We start from the raw sequence: 15,629 nt of genomic DNA on the forward strand, positions 1-15,629 counted from the left end.
TAGGTGGCAAGTGGGATAAACCATCAGAAATTTTGGAAATCAAGGGACAGAATTGGGAAGAACAAGTGAATAGTCTGCCTGAAGTTTTCAGAAAAGCTGGTTTTGTTATCGAAGCTTTCACTAGACTGCCATACCTGTGTGAAGGTGACATGTACAATGACTACTACGTTCTGGATGACGCTGTCTTTGTTCTCAAACCAGTATAAACACGCGGAGGTTGAAGTCTTCCCAGTCCACCCCAGGAATGTATGCTCCGGAAGAGGGTCTGCGTTCTCAGTTACGTGAAGGGAGGACCTTTGGGGACTGCCATTCTAAATATCATGTAGGAATTTTAAAAGCCAAAATACTAATTATTTCTTTGTAGTGTGTAAAAGGAATGTTTTTAAAAAACAAAAACCCAACTCTTTGAGGATTTTTATTAACTCTTTACTCAGTAATGCAGGCCACACTCCGATTATGGAAGATATTTTTTATACTTAATTGCAGTAGGGACTCATTCCCAGGCAAAGCAATAGTCATGACTTCACATGGAACCCATAAATATGGATTGTTTTTAATAAAATGAAGACTGGCAATAAAACTGTCCATCCAGTTGCAAATATTGGTTATAGGATATAGCCACTGATACTCTTTCATGTTTAGAAATTCTATCATTATTCAAGAAAATGTTTTTAATCATGCTAATAAACTTTTTTGGAGATGACTTTGGCATCATGTTTGAGTTAATATAAGGCTTCCCTAGCATCTTTCATTGCTTTGGCTTCAGGGCTACCCAAATAGTAGCAGTATGTGAAGGATGCAGTCGACTTGAATGTGTGGTGAAGGAAGGCTTGAGACGGGGGTGGGGTGGTTACTGCAAGGTGTGGTGAACACAGGAACCCAGACGAACCCACAGAAGAACAACCTCATTCAGATACAGTACTTCGGGGACCACTCTCGCTCCCTAACTCATGTTGTTTTCGGAAATACGGAACACTGGATTCTGACTTTGTGGTAGCTTGTGTCCTACATTCAGAATTTTGTTTTTTCTGGACAGTCTCAGGTTCTCAGCATTGAAACATTCAGTTTTGTCTTCTGACAAAAATGCAACCTAAAAATGTTTTAATTCAGCTTCTTACTCTGTACTTGTATACCTCTTTCCCAGAACTCGGCTCTTTCGAAATCCTTAACTGAGTTTATCGAAATCCTTAACTGAGTTTAGAGTTTGCCAAGAGTATGGTTTGAGGAAACCATGTCAGACTCATGCATTCTAGAATCAGCAAGTGCCTCCAACTATATATCCAGAAATGTTGCAACGAGGAACTCATTAGCAAGATCAATAACCGTTATGCATGTTACAAAGAGCAGAGCACTTAACCCGGAATCTAAAATCTCAGTAATAACAGAGATGCCAATTTGAGATCGTGGCTATTAACAGTATGTTATTCTCACAACTTTATTTCTTTTGTCAGCCGGGTGTTTCATTAAATATTCTCAGTTATATGCTCATAGAAGTTATCAGATCAACACATTTACTGCAACACCTGGGTATAAAGGAGAATTAAATCCTTGAGAAGAATGACTTTATTATTCATTGAGAACAGCATTCCCACGTCCTCACACCAATATCTTCCACTGTTATTGTGTAGTCATAAGAGTTGGGTTATGTGATTTATGCAAAAGTGTTATTGGTGTGTTCTAATGCTTTTTTCCAGGAATTCAAATAAGTGAAGTGCAAATACTTAGCACCTTAGATTGTAAAAATAGAGGAAATGAGTAAACTTAATGTAGTTCTTGTGTAGTTGAGTTTTGCTTCTTTATAAACTGTCATCATCAGGGGTTGCTATTTAGACTGCCGAACAAGAGTGCAAGAGTGACGGATGTTCAAAGAGGCAGGCTGCTCCAAAGTATTTCATAACCTTGAAATCCAGAATTAATTTGAGAGCCTATTTGAAAAACACACACCTCATTCTTTAGCCCCCAAATCAGAGAAAGCACATACATTAATTTATTTCAAAGGTAAAAATACTTTCTTAAAATCTGAGGTTCTCTGAAAGCCAGCTTCTCAAAAGTGCGGGTTTTTTTGGTGAAAATTTAAACCAACAAATCCGCTCACATTTCATGCCTTGTCCTGAAAGTCTTGATGGTGTGTCACCATTCCACTAGATGGCAGTGTTGCTTACTGAGTGTCAATGGCTGTTTTTTTCCCCTAAATGGAGTCATGTTTTTTCTTTTTTCTCCCCAAAGTACAATAAACTGCCTTCTTGTCTACACCATTCCTGTGTAAGTGCTTCATATCAAGTTAAGGTTGTACTAGAGGAATTAAGAAGAGCTCTATTTGCGGTCAAAGCAAGCTAACCAGTTGACCTTAAAGGTCACAGAGAAAGGAAATGCAAGCTGCACCTGTGAGTCAAAGCTCTTTGCACCTGCAGTTGTAAGCCCCTTGAGTGTTTAGACTACTGATTTCAGGGAAGGGAAGGGAAGGGAAGAAGACACAATAGCCTTAGTCATTTCTCCCTTGTGCCGAGTTGTTAAGAGAGACAGTGTATTTTCTACCCTTCTCAATGTCGCATCAGTTTTTACATGGTTGACCTTTAACAGAAAAGAAGCTGGGCTGGGAAATAAAGTAAAACTTAGCTGCTTCAAGTCGTCTTTCTGAGTAAAGCTTTGTTTTCACTTAGTTCTGAGTATAGTATTTAAATAGACTCATAATGAAGCAAGATGCTTTCATCAATTGCTTCCTGCTGCTTGGTTACTGATAAAAGTATTTCATGATCTTTTTTCCCTAAAAGCTACAGCACCTTCAACAGGAGCTTCTAGTGGCTAAAGTGACCTACCATGTTTGTGCAGATGCCTAAGTACCCCCCCAAATAAGCTTGTATCCAGTGCACCCATGTTGCAGCTGGAAGCTGGTGGACTGAGCCAGGGTTGTCCAGGCTGAGTTGTACTGCCTAGGAGTCCACTGAGCACAACACTGGGCTGGTAATTGACTTGAAACAACCAGGATGCTCACTAAGTCACAACTTACCAAAGATAGAAAATCATGAATTGGCAGAAGGAAGTTCACACTGTATCCATGCTAAGATCTAAGTGAAAAAATGCACCCAGGATCATTAAGGAAATATTACTGCAATATAAAATTCAACAGCCTGCCTTTTTGCAATTAGTGGATGATGAGACAATAGCTGGGCAACAGTGAACAGCACAAGAAAAACAATTTCATATCTACCGTAGCTATCTATATAGGTGTTCATATGTTTTGCTGCTTACTTTATCAATTCTAATATATTTGTATTGTCTTTGTCTTCTATGTAGGAGTTGATTCTAACTTCATTTTAGTTGTCACTTGCTTTTTAAAATTTTATTTTAAAATGAACTTTTATTTTGGAATAATGTTAGATTTGGAGAAACCTTGCAAAGATAGTACAGAGAGTTCCTGTATACCCTTAACCCCCTAACGTTATCTTGCATAGCAGCCATGGTATGTTTGTCTAAACTAAGAAATTAACATCGGTACACTACTATTAAGTAAGCTACTGACTATTGCAATTTTGCCCATTTTTCCATTAATGACCTTTTTTCTGTTCTAGGAGCCAATTCAGCATACCACATCCCATTTAGTTGCTTACTTTTTAAATTGTTAGTGTTTACTGACACAGTACCATTATTTATCTTTTCCTTCCAATTTTTTATTGTAAAAATCACATGAGGGGACTTCCCTGGCCGTCCAGTGGTTACCACACTGCGCTTCCAGTGCAGGGGGCGCGTGTTCTATCCCTGGTCAGGGAACTAGGATCCCACATGCTGCACGGGGCAGCAAAAAAAAAAAAAAAAATCACATGAAATTTACCATCTTAACCATTTTTAGGTGTTCAGTTCAGTGGTATTCCGTACATTCATATTGTGCAACCATCACCACTATCCATTTTTACTCTTTTCATTTTGCAAAACTGAAACTCTGTACCCATTAAACACTAACTCCCCATTCCCTCTTCGCCCCCAGCCCCTGGCAATCGCTGTTCTACTTTCTATGAATTTGGCTATTCTAGGTAACTCATATAAGTAGAATCATACAATATTTGTCCTTTCGTGACTGGCTTATTTCACTTAGCACAATGATCTCAAGGTTCATCCATATTGTAGCATGTGTCAGAATTTCTTCCCTTTTTTTTTTTTTTTTTGGGCTGTGCTGCGCGGCATGTGGGATCTTAGTTCCCCGACCAGGGATCGAACCCACAGCGCCTGCAGTGGAAGCATGGAGTCTTAACTGCTGGACCACCAGGGAAGTCCCTCTTCCCTTTTTAAAGTTGAATAATATTCCATTGTATGTATTTTGCTTATCCATTCATCTGTCAATGGACACCTGGGTTACTTCCACCTTTTTGTTATTGAGACTAATAACAAAATGCTGCTATGAACATGGGTGTACAAATAATCTGAGTCATTGTTTTCACTTCTTTCGGGTATATACCCAGAAGTGGAATTGCTGGATCAGATGGTAATTCTATGTTTAATTTTTTGAGGAATTGCCATATTGTTTTCCACAGTGGCTGCACCATTTTACATTCCCACCAACAGTGCACAAGGGTTCCAATTTCTCCATATCCTCCCTAACACTTGTTATTTTGTATTGGTCTTGATAGTAGCCATTCAATGGATATGAGGTGGTATCTAGTGGTTTTGCATTTCCTTGATGATTTTTTTTTTTTGATTTGTTTTTATAGTACAATTTGTACAGCATTGGGTTTCATTTACTAGTAACTTGCACTTTGTAGCTTGCTATCTATATTGATATCAATGAATTGGAATCAGTGTCCACTGATACCAAAGTACTTCTTTTTAGTTATGAAATTTCATACTTTTGGAAAATTAGGAGAATATTATTACATAACTAGAACTTAAGATTTCCCTCTGGATTTTAGAGTCAATATGCTGTATTCACATGAATTAAATACTAGTGTATTTTTGATGCAAAGCCATTTAAAAATTACTTTCAATAAGTGTAAAATGAAAAGTAAAGATCCCCTTTCTCCACCCCCAAATAAATGACCATGTGAAATTGGAATGTCTTACAGACCTGCATTTCTTAAATTCTGGAAAATAATTAAGAACAGGTAGAATGCCCAAATGCTGTTTTCTTATATCCTGTTCAGGAGTCAATACAGAATATGGGTTTTAAATGCCTTTGAACCCTCAACACTTTTCAAATGGTAGAGTTGAGGTATTTGAGAATACATTGGCAGTCCTTTTTATACTCAGCAGACCAAAAAAGTTTTCCCTGCACTTGATTTTGCCACCTTGTTTTTATTATTTATTATTTATAAGGTGGCTGTGACTGATCATAAAGCCCTACTGGTTTTGGCATGTTTGTTATAGAAAAAATAGAAAAAACAGACAGGTGTAAAGAAGAAAATGCAAGTAGGTTTTACCTGTATCATTAGAGCACCACTATTAACATTTTGGTATATGCCCTTCTAGACTTTTTTACATCCATATATGTACCCACACATACACATTTACAAATTAACATTAAAATTTTTGACAATAAAAAGATACTTCTATTCTTCCAAGATAAATCATGTGAAACTCATAGACACCTATTTTCTAAATCAAAAATTGACAAAGGATGGAAGACATTTTCTATCATTTAGTGCTTGAGAGTAAGCTTCTTGTTTAAAGGATTAAACCAGGAGCCTGGGGATAAAAGGATGTTTTTGAGGGTGCTGATAAATATTATAACTATTTTTAAAATAAATTTATTTATTTTATCATTTTTGGCTGCCTTGAGTCTCCGTTGCTGTGCGCGGGCTTTCTCTAGTTGAGGCAAGCAGGGTCTACTCTTTGACACGGTGTGCGGGCTTCTCATGGCGGTGGCTTCTCTTGTTGCGGGGCACGGGCTCTAGGCACGCAGGCTTCAGTAGTTGTGGCTCTCCGGCTCTAGAGCGCAGGCTCAGTAGTTGTGGCGCACGGGCTTAGTTGCTCCGCGGCATGTGGGATCTTCCCCGATCAGGGATCGAACCTGTGTCCCCTGCATTGGCAGGCAGATTCTTAATCACTGCGCCACCAGGGAAGTCCCACAACTATTTATAAATAATATAAATATTATATTAAAACCATCAGATGAGCAACAGAGCAGTACAGTTGGCCATTTCTGAAGAGAATGTCTAATTTTGCCACTGACAAAGTAATTTTGCATTACACAAAGTAATTTTGCATTACACATTTTTAAAAAAAGTTATTTTAAAAAAGAATTTCAAGCATTGAGATGTATTTCATTAAATGTAAAGGATTGCAAGGAAATCTCTAGAGTTCACAATTATATTTTCATTAGAAAAGACAGTTATTCATAATTTCACCATGAAAACCTAACACTTCAATGTATTTCCTTTCTGTTTTAATACAAGTGCATATACATATATTACTTCATATTTGACTTTTTTTGGATATAAAATGATTTCCTTGGGTTTCTATTGTACAGTCTTTATTAATACCCATTTAAATAGCTGTATAACCCACGAAATTGATGTAGCATAGTTCATGTAACCATTTCCTTAATGGTGAACTCAAGTTGGATCTTTTCCTACCGCCACCCCCCCTTCTTTCTGTATTTATATGTAATGCTGCTGCAGTAAATATTTTGGTGCACAAACTTTTTTACTTCTGAGGATTTTTTTCTCCTTATATAAATTTGGCCACGTTTACTGACCTAGGGGTCTGAATATCTTTACAGTTCTTCTTCCCCTTTCCCTTCCTCTTCTTCCTTTTCATCTTCTTCTTTTAAAAACCTTTTTATTACAGAAAATTCCAAGCTCACGAAAAAGAAGAAAACAGATAATAATAACCCCTGCTCAGGCTGCAGCAAGTATCAACACATGACCGGTTTGTTTCACCCATTATTTCCACGTAAATCCCAGACATCATATTTCAGGTTTGCAAATATACATCTGCAAAAGATAAGGACTCTTTAAGAAGAGCCAGACTGCAATTGTCACACCTAAAAAACCTAACCATTAAACCCAGCGACTACATTGCTCCAGTTGTCCTATCATTTTTAAAATAGTTCGTTTGAATTCAGATCCAAATAAAGTCGCTACATTGTAATTGGTGGATGTGTTTGGAGAGCCCTTCAGTCTCCTTCCTCGCTGCTGTCTCGGAGAGGGGCGAGGGAGAGCGCGTTTTAGCCTGCGTCTTGCACGCTTCGGGATTGTGACCCCCGCGGCGCTCGGTGCCCGGGTTTCCGCTCGGGCCGCCGCCGCCGGGAGGTGGGCGCGGTTCCCACCGCCCGCGCGCTGGACTCAGAGCAGCCAAGCCGGGCACCGCAGGTGAGGCGCGGGCGGCCGGGGAGGACCCCGCGGGGCCAGGCGCAGGGACGCGGGCGGGCGCAGCTCAGGCGCTGGGGTCGCGCGGGGGCCAGGAGGTCGCCGCGGGGCCGGTGCAGGGAAGGGGCACAAGGTGTGCGTGGGGCGGCGGGTGACAGACAAAGGAGAGGGGACAAATGGCGGATTCAGCGGCTTTAAGGGCTCGCGGGGGCGAGGGCGTCATGGGAGGGGGTGGGGAGGAAATTTCCAAGAAAGGGATCCGAAGCCGCTTAATAATAGTAATAATAATAAGAAGAAAAAAAGAACAGCAGTGACGGCAACAAGTTTGTCATGATAATACCAGGAGCAACAACAATAGCATCAGTAATAATAATAGCTACTATTCATCGAGTGTTTATATGTCCCACGCTGGGCTCAGTTGTTTTTACATATTTTACATATAAGGAAAGTTCTTTGCATAGTTTACATATTTTATCTCATGGCTTTTGCGAGCAAGAAATGAGAGTATTCAGGTAGAGCATGGTACCGACTCTGCATTGCATAAATTGATGAACTTTAAAAATGTTTTTAACAGTCTTTCGGAGGGAGGTACTATTGCCATCCCCATGGGACAGAGGAGGAAATGCAAGCTCAGAGAGGTCAAGGAATTTGTTGAAGAGCACACAGCTAGTAATGGGTGGTTTAAATGAAAACGGGGGCTTCTATCCCTGAGGTGGCATCTGCCACCTGGAGTTTTAGGTTCAGGGTTGCTGAGCAGAGGCTGGAGAGCAGAGCTAGTATGTGTTTGGAATCATTTAGCTCTGGGTTTGGGACCTGGCCCTGCCACCTACTAGCTGTGTGACCTCGGGCAGATCACTGGACGTTTTAGAACCCGTTGCCTCGTCTGTGAAATAGAAATAACAGTAATATTTGCCTCAAAGATTCTGCAAGGACTAAGAGAGGCAATGTGCATAGAGGGGCACGTGCTTTGTTCTCTCTCATTCAGCGGTTGCTACAATTATGATTACTAGGGAGTCCTGCCATTTGCTTGCTCTGTGACCTCTGCATGTCCACGGAACTCATCTGCGAGACCAAGTGAAGTAAACCTTCAGGGCTGGTGGATTGAGTAAATGAATTGGTCCGGCAGATGGAAGATGCCCAGTGAGACCAGCATCCTCCTGTCTCTTCTTTTATCACAGAATCCCAGGCCTTCCATTTTGCTCTCCTGAGACTAAAAGAGAGGAAGGGGAATGACTGTCCCTAGTCTCGCTATCAGGGACAGAGCTGGGACCAGCACTTAGGCCTGATGCCTCCAGTCCAGAGAGCTCCTATTCCCTTGAGTTCTACAACCCTTGTGAGCCGGGCAGTTCTAACACCATGGTTTGAAATAAAATCCAAATCCAGTTCAAATAGCCTGGTATTCTACAAACCAGACAAGTTAGCCCACTTTGCATTCATAGTAATGAAAATAGTCTTGTGGTTGTTTTGATTTTTGTTTTTGGGAGAAAATCTCCAAGTTAGTATCTGTAGGTCCGTATGTATGTATCCATGATACAGACCTTAAATGGAGCTGCTTTGCAGACAGTAAAACTTCATGTACTTTTGAATTGTTGGTTTGTGTCTGGGATGGGATGCCCCAGCATTGGGGGAATATCCCAGCATCTTTGCAAGTTTCATGGAAGATGAAATGTCTCTCATGCCTTGGGTGACCAGCTCATCCTGTATTGCCTGCACCTTTCTGGGTCTTAAAGCTGAATCCTCCCTGCTCATCCAAAAGCACGAAGTTTTTTAGGAAACCATGTTAATTTCAGGTTTGTGGTTATTGTTGCTGGTTTCATTTTGAGTTCCTTCAGAGCAGTCCTTGCTTGCCTGATTTTCACCCATCTGCTGGGAGAGGGCCTTTAGGTGGGAAGAGGGGCGGGGTGCGTGGAGAAAACTATCGACCCCCTAATCGTCATCGCCCAGCTCAGTCCTTTTAATCCTCTTGGCTGAGCTCCTGAAAGAGAGTGACCCGAAGGGCTTTTAATTAAAACCAAATCCCATCCTGGCGATGGGCTGGGGTTTCGTTGGAACGAAGACTTTATGTGCAGCAGAAAGTGGGGCATCTGTTTCAGTAATTGTAAACCCCTTGTATAGTTAATAGGGAGACTGTAGCAATAAGCACAAGAAGCCTCATTGTCTGGGAAACTGGAGAATTTTGAACGAGGCCAATGCCCCAGGGCAGCTGACCAAAGGGAAGGGAGAAAAAAGGGCCAAAGTTTCCCCAAAGCCCCCAAACCAGTAAGAGTTATGAGAGTTGAACATACCAGCCTGCGGGGTGGGATGGAGGGAGCAGAATGTGTCTACAAAGTGCTTTGGGATCAGGTTCGCTCAAAACCTGTTAGAATGCGCTGCTTTTGGTGTCTGGAGGTTTCAAAAGTTTCAGTTTGTTTTTGCCCTGGGCGGTCAAATGAGCATACTTGTTTCCAAAGCTGGTTGGGAAGTCCCCTTGGGGGATAAAGAATCTATTTGCATAACAAGCCAGGCAATAGCAGGGGAATCTGTATTAGAGGGTCCTGGGGCGCCTAATAATCTCAAGAAACCATGGGTGTGCATTATGGTGTTCCCTTCAAGTTCCCAAGAGGGTGGCATCCTGTGACTGAAGTGAGCCTGGGACTCAGGCACCATCCTCACCTGTTTTCCTACCAGTCCTCTGGCCACTCCTCTCACCCCTTTCCCAGTTCCTCCTTATCTCTCCACTATCTTTTATGAAAAAACACAGTGTCTCTCTCTTTTTTTTAATTTTTAAAATTTATTTATTTATTTATTTTTGGTTGTGTTGGGTCTTTGTTGATGTGCGCGGGCTTTTCTCTAGTTGCGGCGAGCGGGGGTTACTCTTCGTTGTGGTGCGCGGGCTTCTCACTGCGGTGGCTTCTCTTGTTGCGGAGCACGGGCTGTAGGCACACAGGCTTCAGTAGTTGCAGCACTTGGGCTCAGTAGTTGTGGCTCGCGGGTTCTAGAGCACAGGCTCAGTAGTTGTGCGTGGGCTTAGTTGCTCCGCCGCATGTGGGATCTTCCCGGACCAGGGCTCAAACCCGTGTCCCTGGCATTGGCAGGTGGATTCTTAACCACTGCGCCACCAGGGAAGCCCAAAAAAACACAGTCTTTTTTGTTTTGCTTTTTCTTTTAAAAAGTCATTTATGTGGAAAATTTCAAACCCATACAAAGGTAGACACAGGAATATAAGGGGCCTCATATACCCATCGCCCAGGTTCAGTTGTCAACTTGTTTCATCCATCCTTATTTCCTCCCTCCTGTATTATTTTGAAGCCATCTCAAACATCACATTTCTTCTGTAAATATATAAGAGTGTAGCTCTAAAAGTGGGCTTGGCAAACTTATTCAGTAAAGGAACAGAGAGTAAATATTTTCGGCTTTGTGGGCCACGCAGCCCCTGTTACAACTTCCCAGCTCTGCCATTGTAGTGTGCAAGCAGCCATAGACGATCCTTAAATGAATGAAATGGCTGTAGTCCAATAAAACTGTATTTATGGACACTAATGTTTAAATTTCAAACATGAAATTTTCACGTGTCAAGAAATACCGTTCTTTTGATGTTTCGAAACTGTTTAAAAATGTAAAAACCATTTTTAGCTCATGAGCCACACAAAACCAGGTACCTTTGAATTTGGCCCTTGGGTTGTAGTTTGCTAGCCCCTTGTAGGAGGTCATCGAGAGGACGTGACCGCCTGTTGACCCTGGAGCTGGACTTGGGAATCAGAGCCTCCTCACCCCTCCCCCATCCTTGGAATGTACATTCTGCCCACTATTCCCACAGTGGGAGCGTTTTCAAGGACACAGCCTTGAGAGAGCAGTGTGTTGTTGAGACCGTCTGGACAGTATACATGACTGAGCTCCATTAAGGCCTCTATAAACGTTCTAGATTCTGGGGAGCCGGGGTGGAGATCTTGCGGCCCCTCAAGACAAGTTTACTGTATAGCACAGGGAACTCTACTCAGTATTCTGTAATAACCTTTATGAGAAAAGAATCTGAAAAAGAGTGGATATATGTGTATGTATAACTGAATCACTTTGCTGTACACCTGAAACTAACACAACATTGTAAATCAACTCTACAATATAAAATAAAAATTAAATTAACAAAACAAAACAAAAAAATCCCTCATTAAAATATGTAACGACAACAACAAAGACAGGCATTGTAAGTAAGTTTCCTTGCTTATTACACCTGACCCCTACCAATCTGCCTCAGTCTCCCCTTACCCTCCCGGTATGGGGGCCAGTTTGTGAACCAACATCCCTCCTTTAAAAGATAAGTACTCCTTTAAAAATATAACCACATTTCTGTTATCAACAGTATTTCTTTAAAATCTTCAGATAACCAGTCGAGGTGCAAATTTCCCCAGTTGTCCCACAGTCTTTGTTTTTTACAGTTTGCTTGAATCAGGATCCAAATAAAGTCTGTATGCTACAAGTAATTGTTATATCTCTTAAGTTTTTTAAGTTAGTAGTTCCTTCCTCTGTGTGTGTGTGTCTGTGTCTATTTCTGTCTGTCTCTTTGCAGTATATTTGCTGAAGAAACTAGGTGGTTTATTCTGGGGAGTTTCCTACAGTCTTGAGTTTGCTGATTGCACCTGGTCTACCTAACATTTTAACAAAGGAATGCTTGGGTCTCAGTCCTTAAAACTTACCCACGTCTCCCTACGCTCACTTTCTTGGTGATCTTATCCAGTGTCCTGGGTTCAAGTATATGCTGACTGCTCTGCATAGATAGCTCCAGTCTGGAGCTGTCCGCTAACTGCAGGCTCAAACACCAAACTGCCTACTTGCTTTCTCCACTCGGACAATTAATAGTCTTCTCAAGCTTAGCTTGTCCACATCTGAGCTCCAGGGCCTCTCCCCCAAACCTGCAACTCCTATGGTTTTTCCCATTTCCCACCTCTCTAGATGCTCAGGCCCAAATCCTTGGAGGTGTCTGTGACTTCTCTTTCTTTTATTCCTCACATTCGGTCTATTGGCTGCACCTTCAAAATACCCCCAACCACATGTCACCACCCTCATTGCCATCAGTGACTAAGTCATCATTATCATCTCTTACTGCTCTCTCTGCTTTAGCCGTTGTCCCCCTGCAGGTTATTCTCAACACAGCAATTGGTGTTATGGAGCCAGTTTTTTAAAAGTCAGAGCACGGCTCTTACTCTTGTGCTAATTAATATCTCTTCAGTGGCTCCCATCTCCCTCCAAGTAAAAGTCAAGTTGCTAATGATGACCTAACCTCATCTACTGCTCTCATCCTCATGTGATTTATTGCACATGTAAATTGCATTCTTAATGTCAAGGCCTTTGCACTTCTGATTCCCTTTTTCTGGAACATTCTTTCTCCAGACTCTCCCATGAGTTGAATTTTGAAAACATCAGTCTGGCTTATTTGTTTATTTAATAGACCCATATGTAGAGCTTTCTTCATGCCAAGCATTGTCCTAAATGATTTACTTCATTAACTCATTTTATCCTCATATGACACTATGAGGTAGGTACCATTTATTAACCACATCTTACAGATGAGGAAATGGAAGCACAGAGAGATTCAGTAACTTGTCCAACATCACACAGCTACTAAGTAGCAGAGATGAGATTCGATCCAGGCAGTCCTGCTCCACAGTCCATGCTTTTCCTTTCTCTTTTGAAATCAACTTCTGTGAGGTATAATTTATATTACAATAAAATGCAACCATTTAAAGTGTAGAGTTTGATGAGATTCAATAAACGTATGTACCTGTGTAACAACCACCAAAATCAAGGTATAGAAATGTCGCCCCCAAAGTTCCCTTGTGTTCTTTTGCAATAAATTCCTCCCGCTGCACCCAGCAGAGTCCCAGGCAACTTAGTTGTTTTCTGTCACTGTAGATTATTTTGCCTATCATGGAGTTTCATATATATGAAATCATACAATATGTGCTCTTTTGTGATTGGCTTCTTTTGTTTGACATAATGTTTTTGAGGTTCATCCATGTTGTTGCATAAATCAGTTTATTCCTTTTCCTGAGTTTTTTTTTTATCTTCCATGTCTCTCTTTTACATATTTATGCTTTTCTCTACCTTCTTGAACTTACAGAATATATTTATAATAGTCATCCGGTCTACTAATTTGATCTTCTGTGTCATTTCTGGATCTCTTTCTGTGGACTGGGTTTTTTTCTATGGTAACCAGCCATATATTCAATTTTTAATTGGATGCTGGACATTTTGGATTTACATTTCTGGATTTTGTGACACTCCTTTAAATATTGTTGGGTTTTGTTCTAGGATGCAGTCTAGTTATTTAGAATCAACTTGATTCTTTCAAGGCTTGCTTTTAAGCTTTGTTAGGGTAGGTCCAGGGCAGACTTTAGGGCTAATTCAGTCCATTACTGAGGCAATACTTCACTGAGAACTGTCCTTAATGCGCCATGTATTTGGAGGTTTTCCACTGGTAGTTGGGAATTATTCTCCACCCTGTGTGAACTCCAGGGATTGCTCTGCTTATTACTGGTGGCTCTTTCTTCAGCTTCAGGTGGTTTCTTACATGTATAGGCATAGACAGACCAATATTCAGCCTAAGACTCAAGGGACCCTTGTTCAAATCTCTAGAACTTTCTCTCTGTGCAACTCCCTCCTCAAGTAATCTTCCCTGTGGATTCTAGTTGCCTTGATTTCCCTAAACTCCTACTCTGTCTCCTCAGCTCTGTTGGGATTCTCCTTCTGGTGCTGTGGTCTAGAGACCCCAGGCAGCGAGCAGGGGCACTTACAGAAAAAGCTCAGCTTTCCCTCCTAAGTAAGGAAAACCCCAGTTCTCCCCCTCCTTCTTTGTTCTCTTCCTATAAGCCTTTTACCTGCATGTCTCCTTTACTACTCACTCAAGACACTCAACACAGAACACATCACTTCTGACCCTCCTGGTCACCAAACATGTGGAGGATTTTCCTTATACCAAGTGATTCTGTGACACCAGCTGGGTGTCCTACAATTCAACTTAACTCTGACACTGTCTACCTGGAGGTAGCCTCAGGTCCCACAGGTTAAGGGCTCAGTCCCTCAAGACTTCTCCCATCCCACTTCAGACACCAATCTCAGGTAGCAGGTCTCCAAGTTACCCACAACTTCTGTCTGATTTGGCTACAAATCAGAGGTTCCCATGACCACCTCCTCAGGTTCAATTAATTTGCTAGAGCAGCTCACAGAACTCAGGGAAACACTTAACTTACATTTACCAGTTTATTAAAGGATATGATAAAAGATGCAGATGAATAGCCAGATGAGGAGACACATAAGATGAGGTCTGGGAGGGTCTCAGGTGCAAGAGCGTCTGTCCCCAAGGAGTTGGGGTGTGTCACCCCCCTGATGTGAATGTGTTCGTCAGCCTGGAAGCTCTCTGAAACCCCTATTATTGGAGGCTTCCTCACATAGGCATAATTAGTTATTAACTCCATTTTCAGCCCTCTCCCCTCTCTGGAAGATGGGAGGGTGGGGCCGAAAATCCCAAGCTTCTAATCATGGCTTGGTCTCTCTGGTGACCAGTCTCCATCCAAGAGCCCACCCAGAGTTGCCTCATTAGAACAAGAGATACTCCTAGTGCTCTTTTTTAAAAAAAGTTTTATTGGGTTATAGTTGATTTATAATGTTGTGTTAGTTTCAGGTGTATAGCAAAGTGAATCTGTTATACATATACATATATCCACTCTTTTTTAGATTCTTTTCCCATGTAGGCCATTACAGAGTATTGAGTGGAACTCCCTGCACTATACAGTAGGTCCTTATTAGTTATCTATTTTATATATAGTAGTGTGTACCTGTCAGTCTCAGTCTTCCAATTTATCCCTCCCTCACCTTATCCCCTGGTAACCATAAGTTTATGTTCTACATCTGTAACTCTATTTCTGTATTGTTTTTTTTAAATTTGTTTATTTTATTTATTTTTGGCTGCGTTGGGTCTTCGTTGCTGCGTGCGGGCTTTCTCTAGTTGTGGCGAGCGGGGGCTACTCTTTGTTGCGGTGCGCGGGCTTCTCACTGCGGTGACTTCTTTCACTGTGGAGCACGGGCTCTAGGTGCGCTCGCTTCAGTAGTTGTGGCACGTGGGCTCAGTAGTTGTGGCTCATGGGCTTTAGAGGGCAGGCTCAGTAGTTGTGGCTCACGGGCTTAGTTGCTCTGCAGCATGTGGGATCTTCCTGGACCAGGGCTCGAACCCGTGTCCCCTGCATTGGCAGGCAGATTCTTAACCACTGTGCCACCAGGGAAGTCCCTCTATTTCTGTTTTGTAGATAAGTTCATTTGTAGCCTTTTTTTTTAGAGCCCACATATAAGCGATATCATATG

The 15,629-nt window shown here is 41.7% G+C and overlaps 2 protein-coding genes across 6 annotated transcripts in view; both read left to right on the forward strand.

The window, feature by feature from the left end:
• Positions 1–703, forward strand: part of METTL9 (methyltransferase 9, His-X-His N1(pi)-histidine) — a 43,555-nt gene extending 42,852 nt beyond the window's left edge. For 3 of the 4 annotated variants that reach the window (XM_082431102.1, XM_082431106.1, XM_082431105.1), the window contains one exon: positions 1–703. In XM_082431102.1, the coding sequence (XP_082287228.1) occupies positions 1–206 (206 nt within the window). In that variant the 3' untranslated portion in view covers positions 207–703. The other variant, XM_082431103.1, reaches the window with a different exon arrangement.
• A 130-nt stretch (positions 704–833) lies between these two features.
• Positions 834–15,629, forward strand: part of OTOA (otoancorin) — a 96,726-nt gene continuing 81,930 nt past the window's right edge. The window contains exon 1 of one of the 2 annotated variants that reach the window (XM_082430959.1): positions 834–6,858. The gene's annotated coding sequence lies outside the window, so the exon portion shown is untranslated. The other variant, XM_082430958.1, reaches the window with a different exon arrangement.

This window comes from Balaenoptera physalus (genome assembly GCF_965194825.1).
Source record: "Balaenoptera physalus genome assembly, chromosome: 16".
Lineage (NCBI taxonomy): Eukaryota > Metazoa > Chordata > Mammalia > Artiodactyla > Balaenopteridae > Balaenoptera > Balaenoptera physalus.